This window comes from Canis lupus, chromosome 33 (genome assembly GCF_003254725.2).
Source record: "Canis lupus dingo isolate Sandy chromosome 33, ASM325472v2, whole genome shotgun sequence".
NCBI lineage: Eukaryota > Metazoa > Chordata > Mammalia > Carnivora > Canidae > Canis > Canis lupus.
In genome coordinates, this window is record NC_064275.1 from 30,446,680 (window position 1) to 30,463,449 (window position 16,770).

At 41.1% G+C, this 16,770-nt stretch overlaps 1 protein-coding gene across 24 annotated transcripts in view; it reads right to left on the reverse strand.

Moving 5' to 3' along the window:
- DLG1 (discs large MAGUK scaffold protein 1) overlaps window positions 1-10,989 on the reverse strand; it is a 236,889-nt gene extending 225,900 nt beyond the window's left edge. For 7 of the 24 annotated variants that reach the window (XM_025473532.3, XM_025473542.3, XM_025473517.3 and 4 more), the window contains exons 1-3: window positions 10,807-10,982; window positions 9,727-9,830; window positions 8,482-8,613 (exon numbers count right to left, since the gene is read on the reverse strand). In XM_025473532.3, coding sequence (XP_025329317.1) covers window positions 8,482-8,613; window positions 9,727-9,781 — 187 coding nt within the window. In that variant the 5' untranslated portion in view covers window positions 9,782-9,830; window positions 10,807-10,982. Of the gene's footprint in view, window positions 1-8,481; window positions 8,614-9,726; window positions 9,831-9,977; window positions 10,153-10,766 lie in introns of those variants that run through there. The other 17 variants (XM_035709914.2, XM_025473574.3, XM_025473563.3 and 14 more) reach the window with 9 other exon arrangements.
- Between the last annotated feature and the right edge of the window lie 5,781 nt (window positions 10,990-16,770).

Below are 16,770 nucleotides of genomic sequence, written 5' to 3' on the forward strand. Positions count from 1 at the left end.
CAAAATTATACCAAAATATAGACTGAAAAATGTAATCACAGCAAAATAATACTTCAAAAGTCCCATCTCTCAATACTATTTTATCAGAAATTGCTAAATTTACTATCACATGTAAAATGACAGTCCTTCAACAAACCTATGCAAACATTTCACTTGAGTCGGCTCTAATCTTAAGTCTTTAATATAAAAATGTACAGAAAATGGGAGAATATAGAAGTAGTCAAAATGACTGCCATTTAACAGACAAGACTAATTCCACTCATCTGAAAGGCTGACCCAGATATATACCAGACATATAATTGACTGATTATATTTTTATTTACTACTCTAAAAACACTTATTTCCTTTTTAAAATAATGACACTAAAATAATGCACTAAAGCAAGCATGAGAAAATGGAGAAATAATAAGACATGCATCAGAGTAAACTACCCTTTAGTTGATTCACAATTGAAAATGTTAATTTTAATTGATCCTACTGTATCAATCTTAACAGTCTATACCTATTTGCCATTTATAGTCTGGGAAGTGCTTCCTCTGTTTTGAACTAAACCGGGTCCCCAGAAAAACAGTTCCTGAACAAAGATGTAAAGTATAAAAGCTACAACACTTATGATATATAAAATTAGAAATATAGAAACAATGGAACAATAGAAATTTTCTATAGAGTTGAAAATTCTAAATTAAATTTGAACACACAAAACTAATCCAATGGAATAGAGAATCATTCCTATTACCAAAAAAATATATATTTTGGGGAAATCACTTACAGTCACATATTTCAGAACTCTCCAAATTTATTTACTTTTATTTTTTTTTAGAACTCTCCAAATTTAAATAAAACTTTAAGTAAAACATGTTCATTTATCTTTGTTACTTTCTTAAAGAATTCAAAGTTAGTAAACACTACGAGTAAGGCAAGTACAGAATTCCAGAAATACCCTCAAAGGAGATTGAGGAAAAAAATTTTCTAGCTTTTAATTACTTTTATCATCCCAAACAGTAAAACAGAAACATTTCTGACCATTTTCTCAAACAAAAAAAAAAATAAGGATCAGAGTAAGAAGTCTAAATAGTTAAGAATCTGTAATAATTTAACACAGTATAGACAACATCTCTAATCTATGAGAAAATATCTTATTTCATGGAAAAAATATCAAGACCTTAACAGACACCTCAGCAAAGACATTATTCACATGGCAAACAAGCATATGAATGATGCTGCACTTATGTCACCAGAGAAATGCACATCAGAGCATCAATGGGATCCACACCAGCGCTGAGCTGGCAGAGGCACCTCCACCACCACCACCACCACCAACCGTGACATTCTCTAAAAGGCGAACTAACAGAGACAGTAAAAAGATCAGTGACTGCCAGGGCTAGGCGTGGGAAAGAGGTGAAAAAGCACAATACACAGAATTCTTGGGGCCATGCAACTATGCTGTTTGACACGAATGGTGGGTACATTTCATTATAAATTTGCCTAAACCTATAGAAGGTACAAGAGTGAACACTGAGGTGAAGTACGGATTTTGGGGGATAATGATGTGCCCATGTTAAGTCTGTTAATTATAACAAGTATACTATTCTGGTAGGGGATGTTGATAATGGGGACAGGAGGTAAAATGGGCAATCTCTGTATCTTCCTCTCAATTTTGCTGTGAACTCTAAAACTGCTCTAAAAAATAAAGTATTTAAAAAATAAAAGAAAATATGAGCTACCATGCCATGAAAAGATATGAAGAAAACTTAAATGCATATTGTTAAGGCAAAGAAACCTGTCTGCAAAGGCTACATACTTATGATTCTAACTGTATGACATTCTGGAAATGGTAAAACTATGGAGACAGTGAACAGATCAGTGGTTGCTAGTGGCTCAAGGGGAGGGAAGAAGGGATGAACAGGTGGAGCACAAGAGATGTTCAGGGCAGTGACTATTCTGAATGATACTGTAATAGGGATAACATCAGAGCAACAAATATGTCAAGTTTACCAATGTATAACAAAACAAGTGAACCCTAATGTAAACTATGAACTACAGTTAATAACAATATATTTATTCTGGCTTACCAACTGTAACACCAACACACGATGCTAACAAGAGAGGAAACGGAAAAGGGTTTGTAAAGGAACTGTACTTTCCACTCAATTTTTCTGTAAACCTAGTACTAAAAAAATAATAATAATTAAAACCTAATAATTTTTCAAAATGTATAAGGGGTATATAAGAAGTAACATCTATATTTTAAAAAACAAGCAACTTATATTTTAAAAAAACAAGCAATATCACTTTATTTCATGACAATTGCCAAATGTATTAAAGATTTAAATGTTGAAAAGAGATGCCATGAAAGAACTTAAATATAAGTAAATGTTCTTATTATCCTGGGGGTAAGGAAGCTTTTCTAAGCATAATGCCAAACGCAGAAAGCACAAAGAGTATTGATAAACCTAACCCGTGGGCCAGCCCGGGTGGCTCAGGGGTTTAGCGCCACCTTCAGTCCAGGGCCTGACCCTGGAGACCCGGGATCGAGTCCCACACATCCGGTTCCCTGCATGGAGCCTGCTTCTCCCTCTGCCTCCCTCTCTTTCTCTCTGTCTCTCTCTCTCTGTCTCTCTTTCTGTGTGTCTCTTGTGAATAAATATTAAAAAAAAAAAACCTATATTTTTTTAAAAAACCAAAGTTTAAAAACAAGTAACAAGAGAAGCTATTTGCAACTTGGCAGACAGAATTAATACCCCTAATGTAGAAATTATAGCTCTACGATTTTTATAACTCAAAAAAGAAAAGGGAAAAAAAGGTGGTAAAAATAGAAAACTGAAAATTCTTATACCATTGGGTTATTTGTGCAATCAAATATATAATAAAACATCAAAATTAATAAAATATATTCCATATAACACAATAGAAAATATTAAAAAGGATGATACCTATTTTGTTTAAGGCACAGAAATCATTATTCCACATACTGCCTAAAAAATTAAATGGAATATAATCTTTCTGAGGGTAACTTAACAAATTACACCAAAAGCCTTTTTAAAACGAAAAATCCCAGGGTGCCTGGGTGGCTCAGTCAGTTAAGCATCTGCCTTCAGCTCAGGTCATGATCCAGGGACCCTGGGATAAACCCTGCGTTAGGCTCCCAGCATTTGGCTCCCTGCTCAGAGTCTGCTTCTCCCTGTCCCTCAGCTCCTCCCCACTGCTTATGCACTTGCTCTGCCTCAAATAAATAAAAATATTTAAATAAAAATAAAATAAAAATGCAAATCCCTCAAGCAATTAATTTCCAGGAATTTATCCAAAGGATATAACAATGTAGAACAAAGAGGCATATACAAATGCAACGTTGTTTAAAATTCAGAAAAAGTATATACCTAAGTACTCCTAGGAAATCATTAATAAAACTACAATACACCTATACAGTGTAAATACGGTCATTTAAGATGGTGCAAATCTGATATGAAAGATATCCAATGATAAATTTTGAGACATGAATAGTTAATATGTATATGCACACTACGTACATTTAAGCAAATTTAAATTCAGCACCTCCTTTAACCAAAAAGGGCAATTCTGGCCTATCAGTCAACCCAATGGGTCAACATCACACATTAAAACTGAGAAGGGAGAAGACTGTTCCCCTAGGTAGTCTCCATTTTCATGCGCCTGTAATAACGTGAGCATCTCTATACTCCACTGCACTGAGTCTGATTCTAGAATTATGTGCATGATTCAACTTACTCAAGTCTCTAAAGTCAGACTGATCTTGAGCCCAGGTTTTTCTCCTGTGTGCAAGAAAAGCTGATGAATTCCTGACCCTGTAAATAACTCCAGGGATCTAGACTAGTATGAAATCTTTGTAGACTACTAAAGTTGTCTCAAATTACAGATAAATCTAAGAATCATAAATAACCTCAAGCCAATATGGACCTGAAACACCTGGGCTCTGACCTATAATCAAACCATATCCAGTCTACTTTACTTACAAATTTTCAAATGTAAATACAGAAAATGAGAATACACAATCAAATATATTAAGTTTTCACATTTTTCTCACCTAATCAGAGATTAAAATTAAGCAGAGTTTTTCTCCCATTTATACAGAAATAATCACCAAAAATGAACTTTTGGGACTTCATCAAGATAAAAAGCTTCTGCAGAGCAAAACAGTCAACAAAACTAAAAGAACCACCCAGGGAATGGGAGAAGATATTTGCAAATGACACATCAAATAAAGGGCTAGTATCCAAGATCTGTAAAGAGCTTATCAAACTCAACACCTAAGAAAAACAATTCAGTCATGAAATGGACAGAAGAGATTTCTACAAAGAAGATTTATACAAGGCCAAAAAGCACATGAAATAATGCTCTGCATCACTTGCCATCAGGGAAATACAAATCAAAACCACAATGAGATACCACCTCACACCAGTGAGAATGGTGAAAATTAACAAGACGGGAAACAACAAATGTCTCAACAAATGTGGAGAAAGGGGAACCTGCTTGCACTGTTGGGGGGAATGCAAGCTGGTACAGCCACCCTAGAAAACAGCGTGGAAGTTCCTCAAGAAGTTAAAAATACAGCTACCCTATGACCCAGCAATTGCACTGCTGGGGATTTACCTCAAAGATACAGATGCAGTGAAACGCCGGGACACCTGCACCTCAATGTTCACACCAGCAATGTCTACAATAGCCCAACTGTGGAAGGAGCTACGATGTCCTTCGACAGATGAATGGATAAAGATAATGTGATATATACATGATGAAATATTACTCAGTATCAGAGAAGACGAATACCTAGGTTTTACTTCAAAGGTGGATGGAACTGGAGGGTATTATGCTGAGTGAAATATGTCAATTGGTGAAAGACAATTATCATATGGTTTCATTCATATGTGAAATATTAAGAAATAGTGAAAGGGACCATAAGGGAAGGAGGGGAAACTGAGTGGGTAAAAACAAAGAGGAAGACAAACCATGAGAGACTCTGAACTCTGGGAAACGAAGGGTTGTAGAAGGGGAGGTAGATGAGGCGAAGGGATAACGGAGTGACGGGCATTAAGGAGGGCACAAAAGGAGAGGAGCACTGGGTGTTATAGTATATGTTGGCAAACTTAATTTAAATGAAATTTTTTAAATTTGGGGGAATAAATTTCAAAGAAATGTATATAGTTTATGGATTTTTAAAAATATAACTTTAAATATTCAGCTGTAAAGAAACTACTTATCAGCTGAAACTCAAAATTAGTAAAATCTTTCCTGCTTTCAATAATTTTTAAATCTTCAAGCCATCCTTTAAGGTTACTAACAAACATCAGAGCTAGGACAATGATTGTCGTTTCATTGAACTGAGGATATCAATTCCAGGATGCACCATTATTTCATGTGCCACTAAGAATGTAAAATCATTCCCTACATCAGTCGTAAAATGTATCCCAAATTCAAAGGCATTAAAATATTTAAAAATTGTTATCTCAGAACAGATGTGATGCAGTATGTACATGCTTATTCCTCTGAATAACCCCCAGGTACAGAAACCTCATCTATATACATATATCAACTACGGAGGAAAGGAGAAAATAAATCAACATTTCTATAACACCAAAACCCCAGGGCCCCACACAAACTTCTTTTAAATGCATGAAAACAGTCAATACAAACTACTAGCTCAAAGAATCAATAAATAATTATGCAGACAGCAAATCCAAAGTAGTAACTACAACAATTCACTACAGCCTAAGGAAATGATTTCTAAATTCTGGCAGCCAAGAACCTAAGCACCAAATGACTTTTAAACAACTCAGGTGGTCAAGACCCATGTTTCAAAAAAAAAAAGACCCACGTTTCCTTAAACCCAATAGTCCACAGGTACCAGCTCAGAAAACAGAAAGCCACCTACTAAAGGAAAAAACAGTTAATCCAGGATTTCTCAGCACATACTATGAACATCAGACTCTAGGCTAGCTCAGGGGAATGTACAGGTTTAAAGTACACTACTATGCTGTTTCAAGAACATTGGTACAGGTACAAAGCAAAAAGAAAATCTTACTGACCTAAAAATTTTCATCAACGTAAAAAAAGTAATAAAGGTTAATAAATTAACTCAATTTCAATAAACACAAAAGAATGCACTTAATTCAGTAAACAATTAATTTAATTACAGTATGGAAACAAAAATCTCTACTAAATTTACCCATTTCAAAATTCCTAAAATCTTTTACTTTTCTTAGACCAAAATTTGATATTGCCTCCTATAAAACATTAAAACATAAGTAAATCCAAATATCAAGGTATATTCACAATCAATGAAATTACACAGGACTAAGGAGATTGACAAATATAAACTTACTACAGGACTAATTCTATTAGGATTCAATTGTATATAAGAACAGATAAACATTCAAAACAGGCAAGGCAGGATATATTTTAAAAAGCCCTTCAAACATACCTTCCAAATCTATCTCCAATCTACAGAGTAAGTCTAAGAAGTGTAGATTCTGTTTAGCTACTTTACTGACTATTTAATTTTCTTAAGTCTCAGACTTCACATAGAGGACTACATCCATCTATGTTTATAGGTAAACGAGGACATACAAGTCATACTATTTTTTTCCTAATCAGTGACTCTTAAATAAAACATTCCTAGGTTTAACATTGATTTAGAAAACCAAATAACTAAAAATGTTTCCCTTCCCTTTTTGCTGTTTTTTTTAAGAGGAATCTAATTTGATCATCCATTTGTACCTCAAACATCAGGGCTTAGAAATTCAATTGTAAAAAAAAAGGCCATCAATTTAAACCAAAAAGACAGAATGTCGATAATTTTTTAAGATGGGTCACAGTTATATTGTTAATTATACATATGGCAGTTAGTTATATTGTTCTCTCTACTCTTAGGTTTTTCAAAGTCGATAATATTAGATTTAAAAATTATTCGGGTGTACTGATCTTCCTTAAACTTTCTTTAATTTTAAAACAAATTTAGCAGAGTATCAATTTAGCATTAAGTTTTTTGACAGAATACGCTAACTTGAAGGTAGTCCACAAACTCATCAAAAGTTGCTCTATCAAGAAATATTAGGTCACATCGACTTGGAAGTTACTAAGGAAATAAATGCAATATAATGAAGTACATGTCCTATTTACAGAGTCAACAATTAATTAAAAATTTTTCATTCTCAGAATTGAAAGGGAGAAATTTTCTACTTCAGTGGTTTACACACTTTTCTAGGTACCTAGAGGAGAGGCCAGAGATAAAACAAATCAACTTGTTTCATAAATTGGGAACTGTGTACAAAATATAAGATTTTGTTTTAAAAAAGAATCTAGCTACTTTAAAATCAGAGTGGAGGGGCTAAAAACCATTGTTCTATTGCATTCACATTCTATAACTAATATAGTGACTTAGAAAAGGTTAAAAAACTTGTGTAACATCATTCAATTAACAGCAGTAAAAGGAACGGAATTTAGGACTCTTGACTATTTGCCCAGGCCTACTTTAAAACAATGGACCACCTTAAATTTAAGTTAGTTATGAATGATATTGTTTTAATTTTCCTGTCTACAAAATAATATTAGACAGAATCATCTCTATGATAATTTCCCAGGCCTAAAATTCTAACTCCTGGGCAGCCCAGGTGGCTCAGAGGTTTCAGCCCAGGTATGTGATCCTGGAGACCCAGGATCGAGTCCCACGTCCGGCTCCCTACTGGGAGCCCGCTTCTCCCTCTGCCTGTGTCTCTGCCTCTCTCTCTCTCTCTCTCTGTCTCTCATGAATAAATAAAATCTTTAAATAAATAAAATAAAATAAAATTCTAACTCCTTGAATGCCAAGTTTCAATAGAAGTCTATATTAAGGAGATGTATATCCTCAAACGTAGCAGAACTCTTCAAACATTTTCAGGAACTCCAGAGAAATAGAGGTCAAATATAGAAACAACCTAATAGTTATTCAGCCTTTATTTTTTTGGATCCTGAAACATTTTTGCAACTTCTCCATCTTCTAGTAATTAATGCTCGGGATATAAAGCACTGTCACCAAAGACCACTGAAATAATCACACTGAATGGCTTTTTTGGTTATTAGGTATTTTTGGAAAGGATATTGGCCTATCAAACATACAACTCCCTGGATGTTCAAGTTACTGAGTGCCTTACAGAGAACCAAATACGTCACTCTGTTAAGTTTTAAAATAAATGAAGGGATCCCTGGGTGGCGCAGCGGTTTGGCGCCTGCCTTTGGCCCAGGGCGCGATCCTGGAGACCCGGGATCGAATCCCATATCAGGCTCCCGGTGCATGGAGCCTGCTTCTCCCTCTGCCTGTGTCTCTGCCTCTCTCTCTCTCTGTCACTATCATAAGTAAATAAATAAAAATTAAAAAATAATAATAATAATAATAAAATAAAATAAATGAATTCAGAGGAGCATTAAGCCTAGCTGATGTATAATGGTCACAAATAAAGTTTTAATTCCCACCTATTAAAGCCTGAAAGAGGTTGCTCTGAAAAATGTTAATGACTCGTTCTATGGAACTTCTGAGCTGTCTGTCTTCAGTTTGGCTTAGTTTTGAACGATATTCTTCCAAAAGGTGCAGTGCTCTCTGGGTGTCTGGGAAGGAAACAAGAGTTTGATTAAAATTACACATATACAGTTATTACACACTACTTATGCAGCAAATCATCCTACAAGACATCTCAACACCTCCCCAAATCCTTTAGGTCAATCAACGCTGCTACACTCACACACACATATATTCCTTAGAATAATTGAAACATTTCTAAATGTATGTCACAGAAAAAGGAGGAAGATAAACAGTTGGTGATAAATGTGTAGTAGTCTAAAACAACACAAGGCTGTTTGATCAAAGTATCAGTTAACACAGCTTCAGCCGATCCGACATGCAAAAGCAGATTACCTACAATTTGTTATTATAATCTGAATCTTGGGGGATCCCTGGGTGGCTCGGCGGTTTAGCACCTGCCTTTGGTCCAGGGCATGACCCCGGGGTCCAGGATAGAGTCCCGCATCAGCTCCCAGCATGGAGCCTGCTTCTCCCTCTGCCTATGCCTCTGCCTCTCTTTCTCTCTCTATGTCTATCATGAATAAATAAATAAAATCTTTAAAAATAATAATAATAATCCGAATCTTAACTGTTTCAAAACACCAGTTCTTATAGCCAGGTTCCCATGACTGCTCACAAAAGAGTGCCTAAGATCATAAAGTTAAAATATCAAAAAATAAATAAATAAATAAAGTTAAAATATCAAAACACCAATTAAAGAGTCTTCACGAAGACCTTTCAGAGGAGTGAACAGGAACCTGCCTCTCGAGAGCCACTACAGACCGCGACGCCAGAAAAGAAAAGTTTGAAAACGACACTGACAGGGGTCCCTCCCCTCCAGGATAGGCGGCTTCGGTCTCCTAACAAGCAGGGAAGGGCGACGACGCCGTCTTATCAGAGTCCAACATTTTTATTTTGTTAAAGATAGATTTATTTATTTATGATAGATAGATGATGGGGGCGGGGGGGGGGGGGCAGAGACACAGGAGGAGGGAGAAGCAGGCTCCCTGCAGGGAGCTGATGCGGACTCAGTCCAGGACCCCGGGGTCACGCCCCGGCCCAAAGGCAGGTGCTAAACCGCTGAGCCCCCCAGGGATCCCCTAATCCAACATCTTTAAAACACAAATCAGAACACAGACACAACACTCTCACTCACTCACCCGCACGAGAAGAGAGGTCCCGAAATAAATTCTCACCTTGCTTCCGGACCGGCATGTTTTTTGTTTTTTGTTTTTCCCTCCAGTATCGGAAAGAGGGCACACACCTTTAAAAAAATTTTAAAAATAAATTAAAAAAAAAAAAAAAAAAAAAAACACAGTAAGGGAACAACCGAAGCAAAACAAGAGGATCGTGGTGCTAAGTTGCATTCCTCCCCTGAACTCTCAAAATCGCGGAAAACTCCCAGCCGTACCTGAAGAAGGGGCCACACCCGCTGCCCAAGTTTTCCCAAGTGAAACAGCAGGGTTGGGGGCGGGGGGGTCCCAGGAAGCTGCCCCCGAGGGAGGGCCCCCCCGCACAGGGACCTGCAGCTCCGGCTCCCAGGGGCGCTCGGTGCCCGGACGCGGGCCCGGCCGACGCGTGCAGACGCCCCACCTGCTCCGGGGCGCGGGGGCGCAGCGGCGCGAGGCTGGAGGCTGCGGGGACACGGGCCCGCGGGCCCCACACCTGCGGCGCCAAGTTCCCGCGAGCGGCGTGCGCTCGGGACGGGCTCGGGGGCCGCCCGCCCGGCCCCGCCCGGGGCTCGAGGAGCCGAGCACGCGGGGGGTGAGCGAGCCGGGGGGCGCGGGGAGGAGGAGGAGGAGGAGGAGGAGGAGGAGCCGCCGCCGCCGCCCCCGCCGCCGCGCCCGCCGCCGCCCCACCCCCGGAGCGTCGCCTCCCTCCCTCCCTCCCTCCCTCCGCGCCCCTCGCCGCTCGGCCCCCAAACTTTCCGCCAAGATGGCGGCCCCGGAGCTGGCCGGCCGCGCCCCACGTGACCGCGCTCCCAGCCAATGGGAAGTGAGGAGGCGGCGGGCGCCCACCCCGGGCTCGGAGCGCCGCTGCCTTCGGGGCGGCAGGGGGAGGCGGCGCGGAGGGGCCGGGGCCCGGCGCGCGGCCCCGCCGGCCTCCCCGCGGACGGGCGGCCCCGGCGCGGCCCCGCGGCCCGACGACTGGGCGCGCGCTCCACAGGTGGCCCGGCGCGGCCCCCGGAGCCCGCCCTCACCTCGCCGCAGCCCGCGGCTCCGAGCGCGACGCGACCTCACCTACAGCAGGTCCGGGACACACATGCCGACACACCTCGTAACGTCCCTACACGCGTGCTGCCTCCGCCTCCGCGCGCGGCGAGGTCCCGGCGCCCCCGGGGAGCGGATCCCCGGCCCCGAGGAGCGGTCTCGCGGAGGAGTAGACCGCGCCGCCCACGTCAGGGGCGCGGGGGGCGGGGCCTGGCCGGGAAGGGGCGGGGCCTGGCGCGGGGAGGGGCGGGGCCTGCCCGCCGCGGGGGCGGGGCCTGGCCGGGGAAGGGGCGGGGCCTGGGTGGGGGCGCGCTCTCCGCCACTACGTACTGATGCTTTAAACTCTCGGGCATCGCTGGGGGCGCGATCCTGGAGCCCCGGGATCCAGTCCCGCATCGGGCTCCCTGCGTGGAGCCTGCTTCTCCCTCTCTGTGTCTCTGCCTCCCCCCCCTCTCTCTATGTCTATCATGAATAAATAAATAAATAAATAAATAAAATCTTTTTTAAAAAATAAATTATTCGCCCGTCAGTACAAGTCTTTTGGGGGGGAGGGGTTGAAAAAAGAAGGGCTTGTAAACTAGATTGAGAGTTTGAGGCGTTTGCTCCTGGAGGGTTTTTAAGTCTGATTAAGTCTAAGCGTGAATGCATTGAAGGGAGGGAAGAAAACCCTGGTTCCCTCTTTCCCTTGCTCGTTCATCCACACGCCCGTGTCTGCACTCCTCGCCCAGTCACCCGTCTCAGGTTGTCACCCGAGCTCGTGGCGGCCCCTTTAAGAGCTCACCTGTAGCTACCTCCACCGAAACCGAGCCACCTCCTCCGGCGCGCGCGGCGGGGTTGGGTGTAGACCGCAGGTCCCAGCGGGGACTTCTGGCTGGGCCAGACCCTGGCTCCGGCTCTGAGCCGCCCGGGTTGTAGGAAGAGAAATTTTGCGAAAAGCTCTCAAAGTTCAGACCTTTTTTTGGGGGGGGGGGGGGTAACAGGGACCTCCCTCGTCTGAGGTCCTGAGCGAGTTTGCCCAAGGTCACCCGGAGTTAGTAACAAAACTGGAAACACGAAGAAGATCGTCTTTCTAAACCGGAAGACTTCCCTGTAAACCTGCCAGCCTTTGGCTGAGGCCACATCCTTGGGCTGATAAAGGGAAGTCCCGGGAACCTTGCACTGTAATCATGACACTTACTCAGAAGTCTGACCACTGGGTTTCACTTTTGGGTTGCACCTTGGAATTCTAACTTGCCAGAACCCAACGACTTTAGAGCCTCATCTAGACCCAGTATTTCAATTTAAGATAAACAGGTTCAGGGAGGGGAAACAACCTGCCCAGGGACCTGTAGCCCAGCATTAGTTCTCCTATCTCCAGTACAGGGCTCTTCCCACTGTGATTTTGGAAAACTTGGCAGTGGTGTGTTGATTTATTAGCAGCAGGCGTCTATGCATGCTTTCCTGGCTCAACCATCTTGGGAGATTGAGCAACAGTTGAAAGCAACATTCCGTAGAAGAAATGGGATGAAAAAGTGAAAGGAAGCCCCTAAAAACAAGGAGCTTAACTAGAGAGATTGTTAAAATAGTAAACTGGGAGGGATGGGGTAACCGGGTGATGGTCATTAAGAAGGGCGTGTGATGTAGTGAGCACTGGGTGTTATATAAGACTGATGAATCACTGAACTCTACCTCTGAAACTAATTATACATGATATGTTAACTAATTGAATTTAAATAAAATAAATAAATAATAGTGGACTAGGGAGGTTTGTAATAGTGAAAATGGCTGATGGCATGCATGCTATTATTATCAAGACTTATTGATGGGCTATGAATGGAATTGCTCCACTCAAGGAAGCATTCTAAGAATGGAATCTCTTCAGAGTTCAGGAGGAAGGAGGGATTTTTGCCCTCACTCTTAGTATCATTCATTATTCATATATGTTCACTTGCTAGGCAATGAGGATAGAAATAGTTAAGATCCAAGCCCTGCTGTCAAGGAACCACAGCCTAGTAACAAATGGATAAAGGCAAGTGCAGCTTTTCCCAAGGGCCACTGTAAAGTCAAAAGCAAAATGTGTGTAAGTTCTCAATGTCATCCTGGTCTCCCTCTAAAAAGAAAGAGAAGGATCCCTGGGTGGCACAGCGGTTTAGCACCTGCCTTTGGCCCAGGGCACGATCCTGGAGACCCGGGATCGAGTCCCACGTCGGGCTCCCGGTGCATGGAGCCTGCTTCTCCGTCTCTGCCTCTCTCTCTCTCTGTGACTGTCATAAATAAATAAAAATTAAAAAAAAAAAAAGAAAGAGAAGAGGGAGGAGGAAGAGCATGGTAAGAGGCATGAAGCCCTTCCTTCTTGTCAACCTCTAGCTCTCTCGGTTGTCAGCAGTGTCCAGAAGCCAAAAGGAAGCTAGCATTCCGTGGTTACGGGCCAGGAAGAATGCAGACCTAGAAGGAGAGGTCTTTATTCCTTACTCCTCCTTTCTGTTCCTCTGTATTAGTTATCTATAACTGCATAATAAATTCCTCAAAAATTAGTAGCTTAAAACTTAGTAGCTGAGTAACTTATGCCCCAGTAAACATGGTCTCCCAGTTTCTTCAGGTAAGGAATTCAAGAGGACCTTAGCTGGATGGTTCTCTGGTTTAGGGCCTCAAGAGATTACAGTCAAGATGTCTACCAGAACTAGTCATCGAAAGGTTTAATGGGGATTAAGGGAGGCTCTTCCAACGTGGCTCACTCACATAGTTGTTAAGTCAATGCTGACTGTTGGTAGGGGGCCTCCTTTTTTCACCATGAAGCTCTTTCTATAGGGCTGCTTGAGCATCTTCATGCCGTGGTGGCTGACTTCCTCTGGAGCAGGTCATCCAAGAGGGCAAGACAGCACCCACAATGTCTTTCATGACCTAATTTCAGAAGTAACTATCATTTCCACATAACCTACTGGTTACTTAGATTACCCTCAGGAAAACCAGTACCTAAGAATCATTAGGTGCCATCTTGGAGGCTGCCTACCCCAACGTCACAACACACAAAGCAATGACAACTGGATTTTTCCAAACACCTTTTATTTCCTTGAAGTTTTCCTTACTTTATGCGGTACCAGCTGCCTATTGGAACAGGATCCAATATAGCATCTGATTACTTTTCTAACATTCTCATTTTAAAGAAAAATTTAACACATAAACTTTCCAGCCCCACATTAACTTTCCTTTCAAATAACTTAAAAGACTTAAAGTCAGAGGATCAAAAAAATAAATAAATATTTATAAAAGATTTTATTTATTTATTCATGAGAGACACTGAGAGAGAGAGAGAGAGGAAGAGACACAGGCGGAGGGAGAAGCAGGCTCCCCAGGATCATGCCTTGAGCAGAAGGCAGGTGCTCAACCACTAAGAGACCTAGGCATCCCAGTAAATAAGAATTAAAAAAAAAAAAAAAAAAAGGAGCCAGAGGATCACAGGGAAAAGCTTGAAGCTCAGATTCTTCTATTGAGTTGTCAGAGAGTTGATCTCTAAGAATATTGTCTGTCAGTTCTAAACTTTCCCTCTCCTGCTGTTCTTCTACCCAAGCCACCCTTACAACTTCACATCTCTGGCTTTGTGCTTTTCCCTGTTCAGGTTCCCAGCCTATCCTCTGGTAAAGAGTTCAGGTCCTGCCAGACCCTGCTGCATCATTTTCTCTCACTCTGGCAGAGTGCCAGTACACTGCCTGTGCCAAGGCAATCACTAAAAGGACGGAATTTGATGCTGTAAAAAATGCTTATGCCAGCTTAGGCTACAAAAAAAAAAAAAAAATAGTGCTGAGAATGACGAGAGTAATCATGTTGGTCAGATCTCCACAAATTGTTCAGAGGGCATTTCCTGTTAAGAAGAGTCTACATAAACTAGCATCTGGAAAGAAGAAAGTAGCCAGAACAATCAGGGATATGAAGCCTTAACCCAAGGGGAACAATTGTAGGATCTAGTGTTATTTCTTTGAGAAAAGAGAGGGATCTGAAGATCTTGACTTCAATCTTCAAAGAGGCTTATTCTGTGTTTGGGGGGGAGGGCAGGACTAAAGTTACAGAGACACAGAAAGTTCTTCTTTAAAGTGATTTGTTAGAACTGTTCCAAATTCTTAAGAGTCACCCCCAAATGGTAAGAGTTATCTATCAAGCGGAGACCAAAAGAATCCAGCAAAGCTTCCTTGTCAGAGGGAGGTCGATACTCAGGCTAGAAAGCTGGGCTTTCCCCATGACCTCTGAGACCAGTTCTAAGCATCTGAAACTTCAGTCTCTGCTGTGGTATTAGTACCACTTTATCTACATCAAGAATCCATGCTATCCAGTTGAAGTGGTACTGAGACGGATCTCCTTCTGCCTAGATAATTCTTATCAGAATAAAAGGTACAAGTTGAAATAAATTCCCTTTAAAATATGGACAGTTGCTCACATCCTTGACAATTAGTCCCTGAACTCATGCTTTTTAATGGATAATCTACCTCAAATTTCTATATTATGGTGTAATGGATTCCTAAGTGGGTGTAGGACTAAACTCGTATACTTTTATACAAGTCTAAGCCCTTTGTATAGTGTTCAAAGACAGATTTAACACATTGTAGTCTCACAGCAACCTAGGAGATAAATTTATTGGCTATGATCTCCCCATTTGCAGAGGAAGACACTGAGGAAGAAAGAAAGAATGCAGTGCAGGACACTACAGCCAGCTGTAATGGAGGTGGGACTGACATTAGCTCACTGTTTCTTCCATTAGACTATGTTTCCTTTTCTCTACCTGACTCCTTTCTTAAAAAAAAAAAAAAAAAAGGGCACTGAAGCTCTGTGTGTGTGTGTGTGTGTGTGTGTGTATGAAAGACGGAGTTAGACCCAGAGATATTCTGATAAAATAAAGTGCATATAATAGACTGGTCTTTACTCATTTATCATATATTTAAATGCCTGTAACAGCCGAGACAATTTTGATGGAAATAGGAATATTGCCTCTGACCTCAAAGAAATAAGTATCCGCGTCCTAGTTATATGGTACAACTAAATGAGTTGTTGTTTTTCAATGCAAAAGCATTTATTTAAACAACCGAAGTTTCCTTCTCTCCTTCCTTTATCCTGACAAGTACTCTTGAGTATAAATGAGAGGTTTCTCAAATGTATGGGACATTGAACCTGGAAGGGCCCTCAGACACTGTCTAGTGCCATCCTCTCATTTGACAGACATGTGAAGTAAGCTCCAGAAGAGCTCCCAAACATTATCAACATACAATTATCAAAGGGCTTTTTAGTGATAAGAGCGTGCTCCTGGCATTTCAGGAATAATCGATCTTTCTCTTGGCTGGGAGAGAGAATGGCATTAGTAATCTTTTCTAAAGATATATTTCTAAGTTTAACCAAATTTGCCATTATGCTTTTGAAGAACTTGGGATATCGACCAAACTGTGGGATCTCATATTGAAATCCTTAGGATTAATACTCAAATCTCCTTACATGAGACAACCTCCTCACCCTACTCCCTGCCAAGAGGATTACCAGTGTCTATTCAAAGAAGGTTCTGGTTAGGGCCCCTTGGCCAGATTATCCTTTTATAGGCAGAGAACACAAATTTGGAAACCTAATTGGAATTTGAAGAAACTATGAGAATTTTAGGAAGTCATTTGTATTCGATTTTTTGACATGTGTCTTGGCTAATAGAATTCTGATAAGCAATAGAATCCAAAGGATTCTTCATAATTGGACATGAATTGAGTCCAGTGACCAATCTCGTGGAGCACAGAAAATTGCCAGAATTTTCCAAAAGCTTTATGGGCCAGTCTTTCATTTTTGGGAAATGACACTCACTAGAGCTGTAATTTTCCTATTCCTCATGTTTTGTAACCCTGAATTCTTTATTATTCCCTTATTTTAAGTTCACAAGAACTGGAAAGACAAAGAATCATTTAAATCTTACTTTCTATTTACACTTTCTTTAAATTAGATTAATTTATTTCAAAAGAAAATTTTGTCAACTAAGATTAATTACTTGTAATC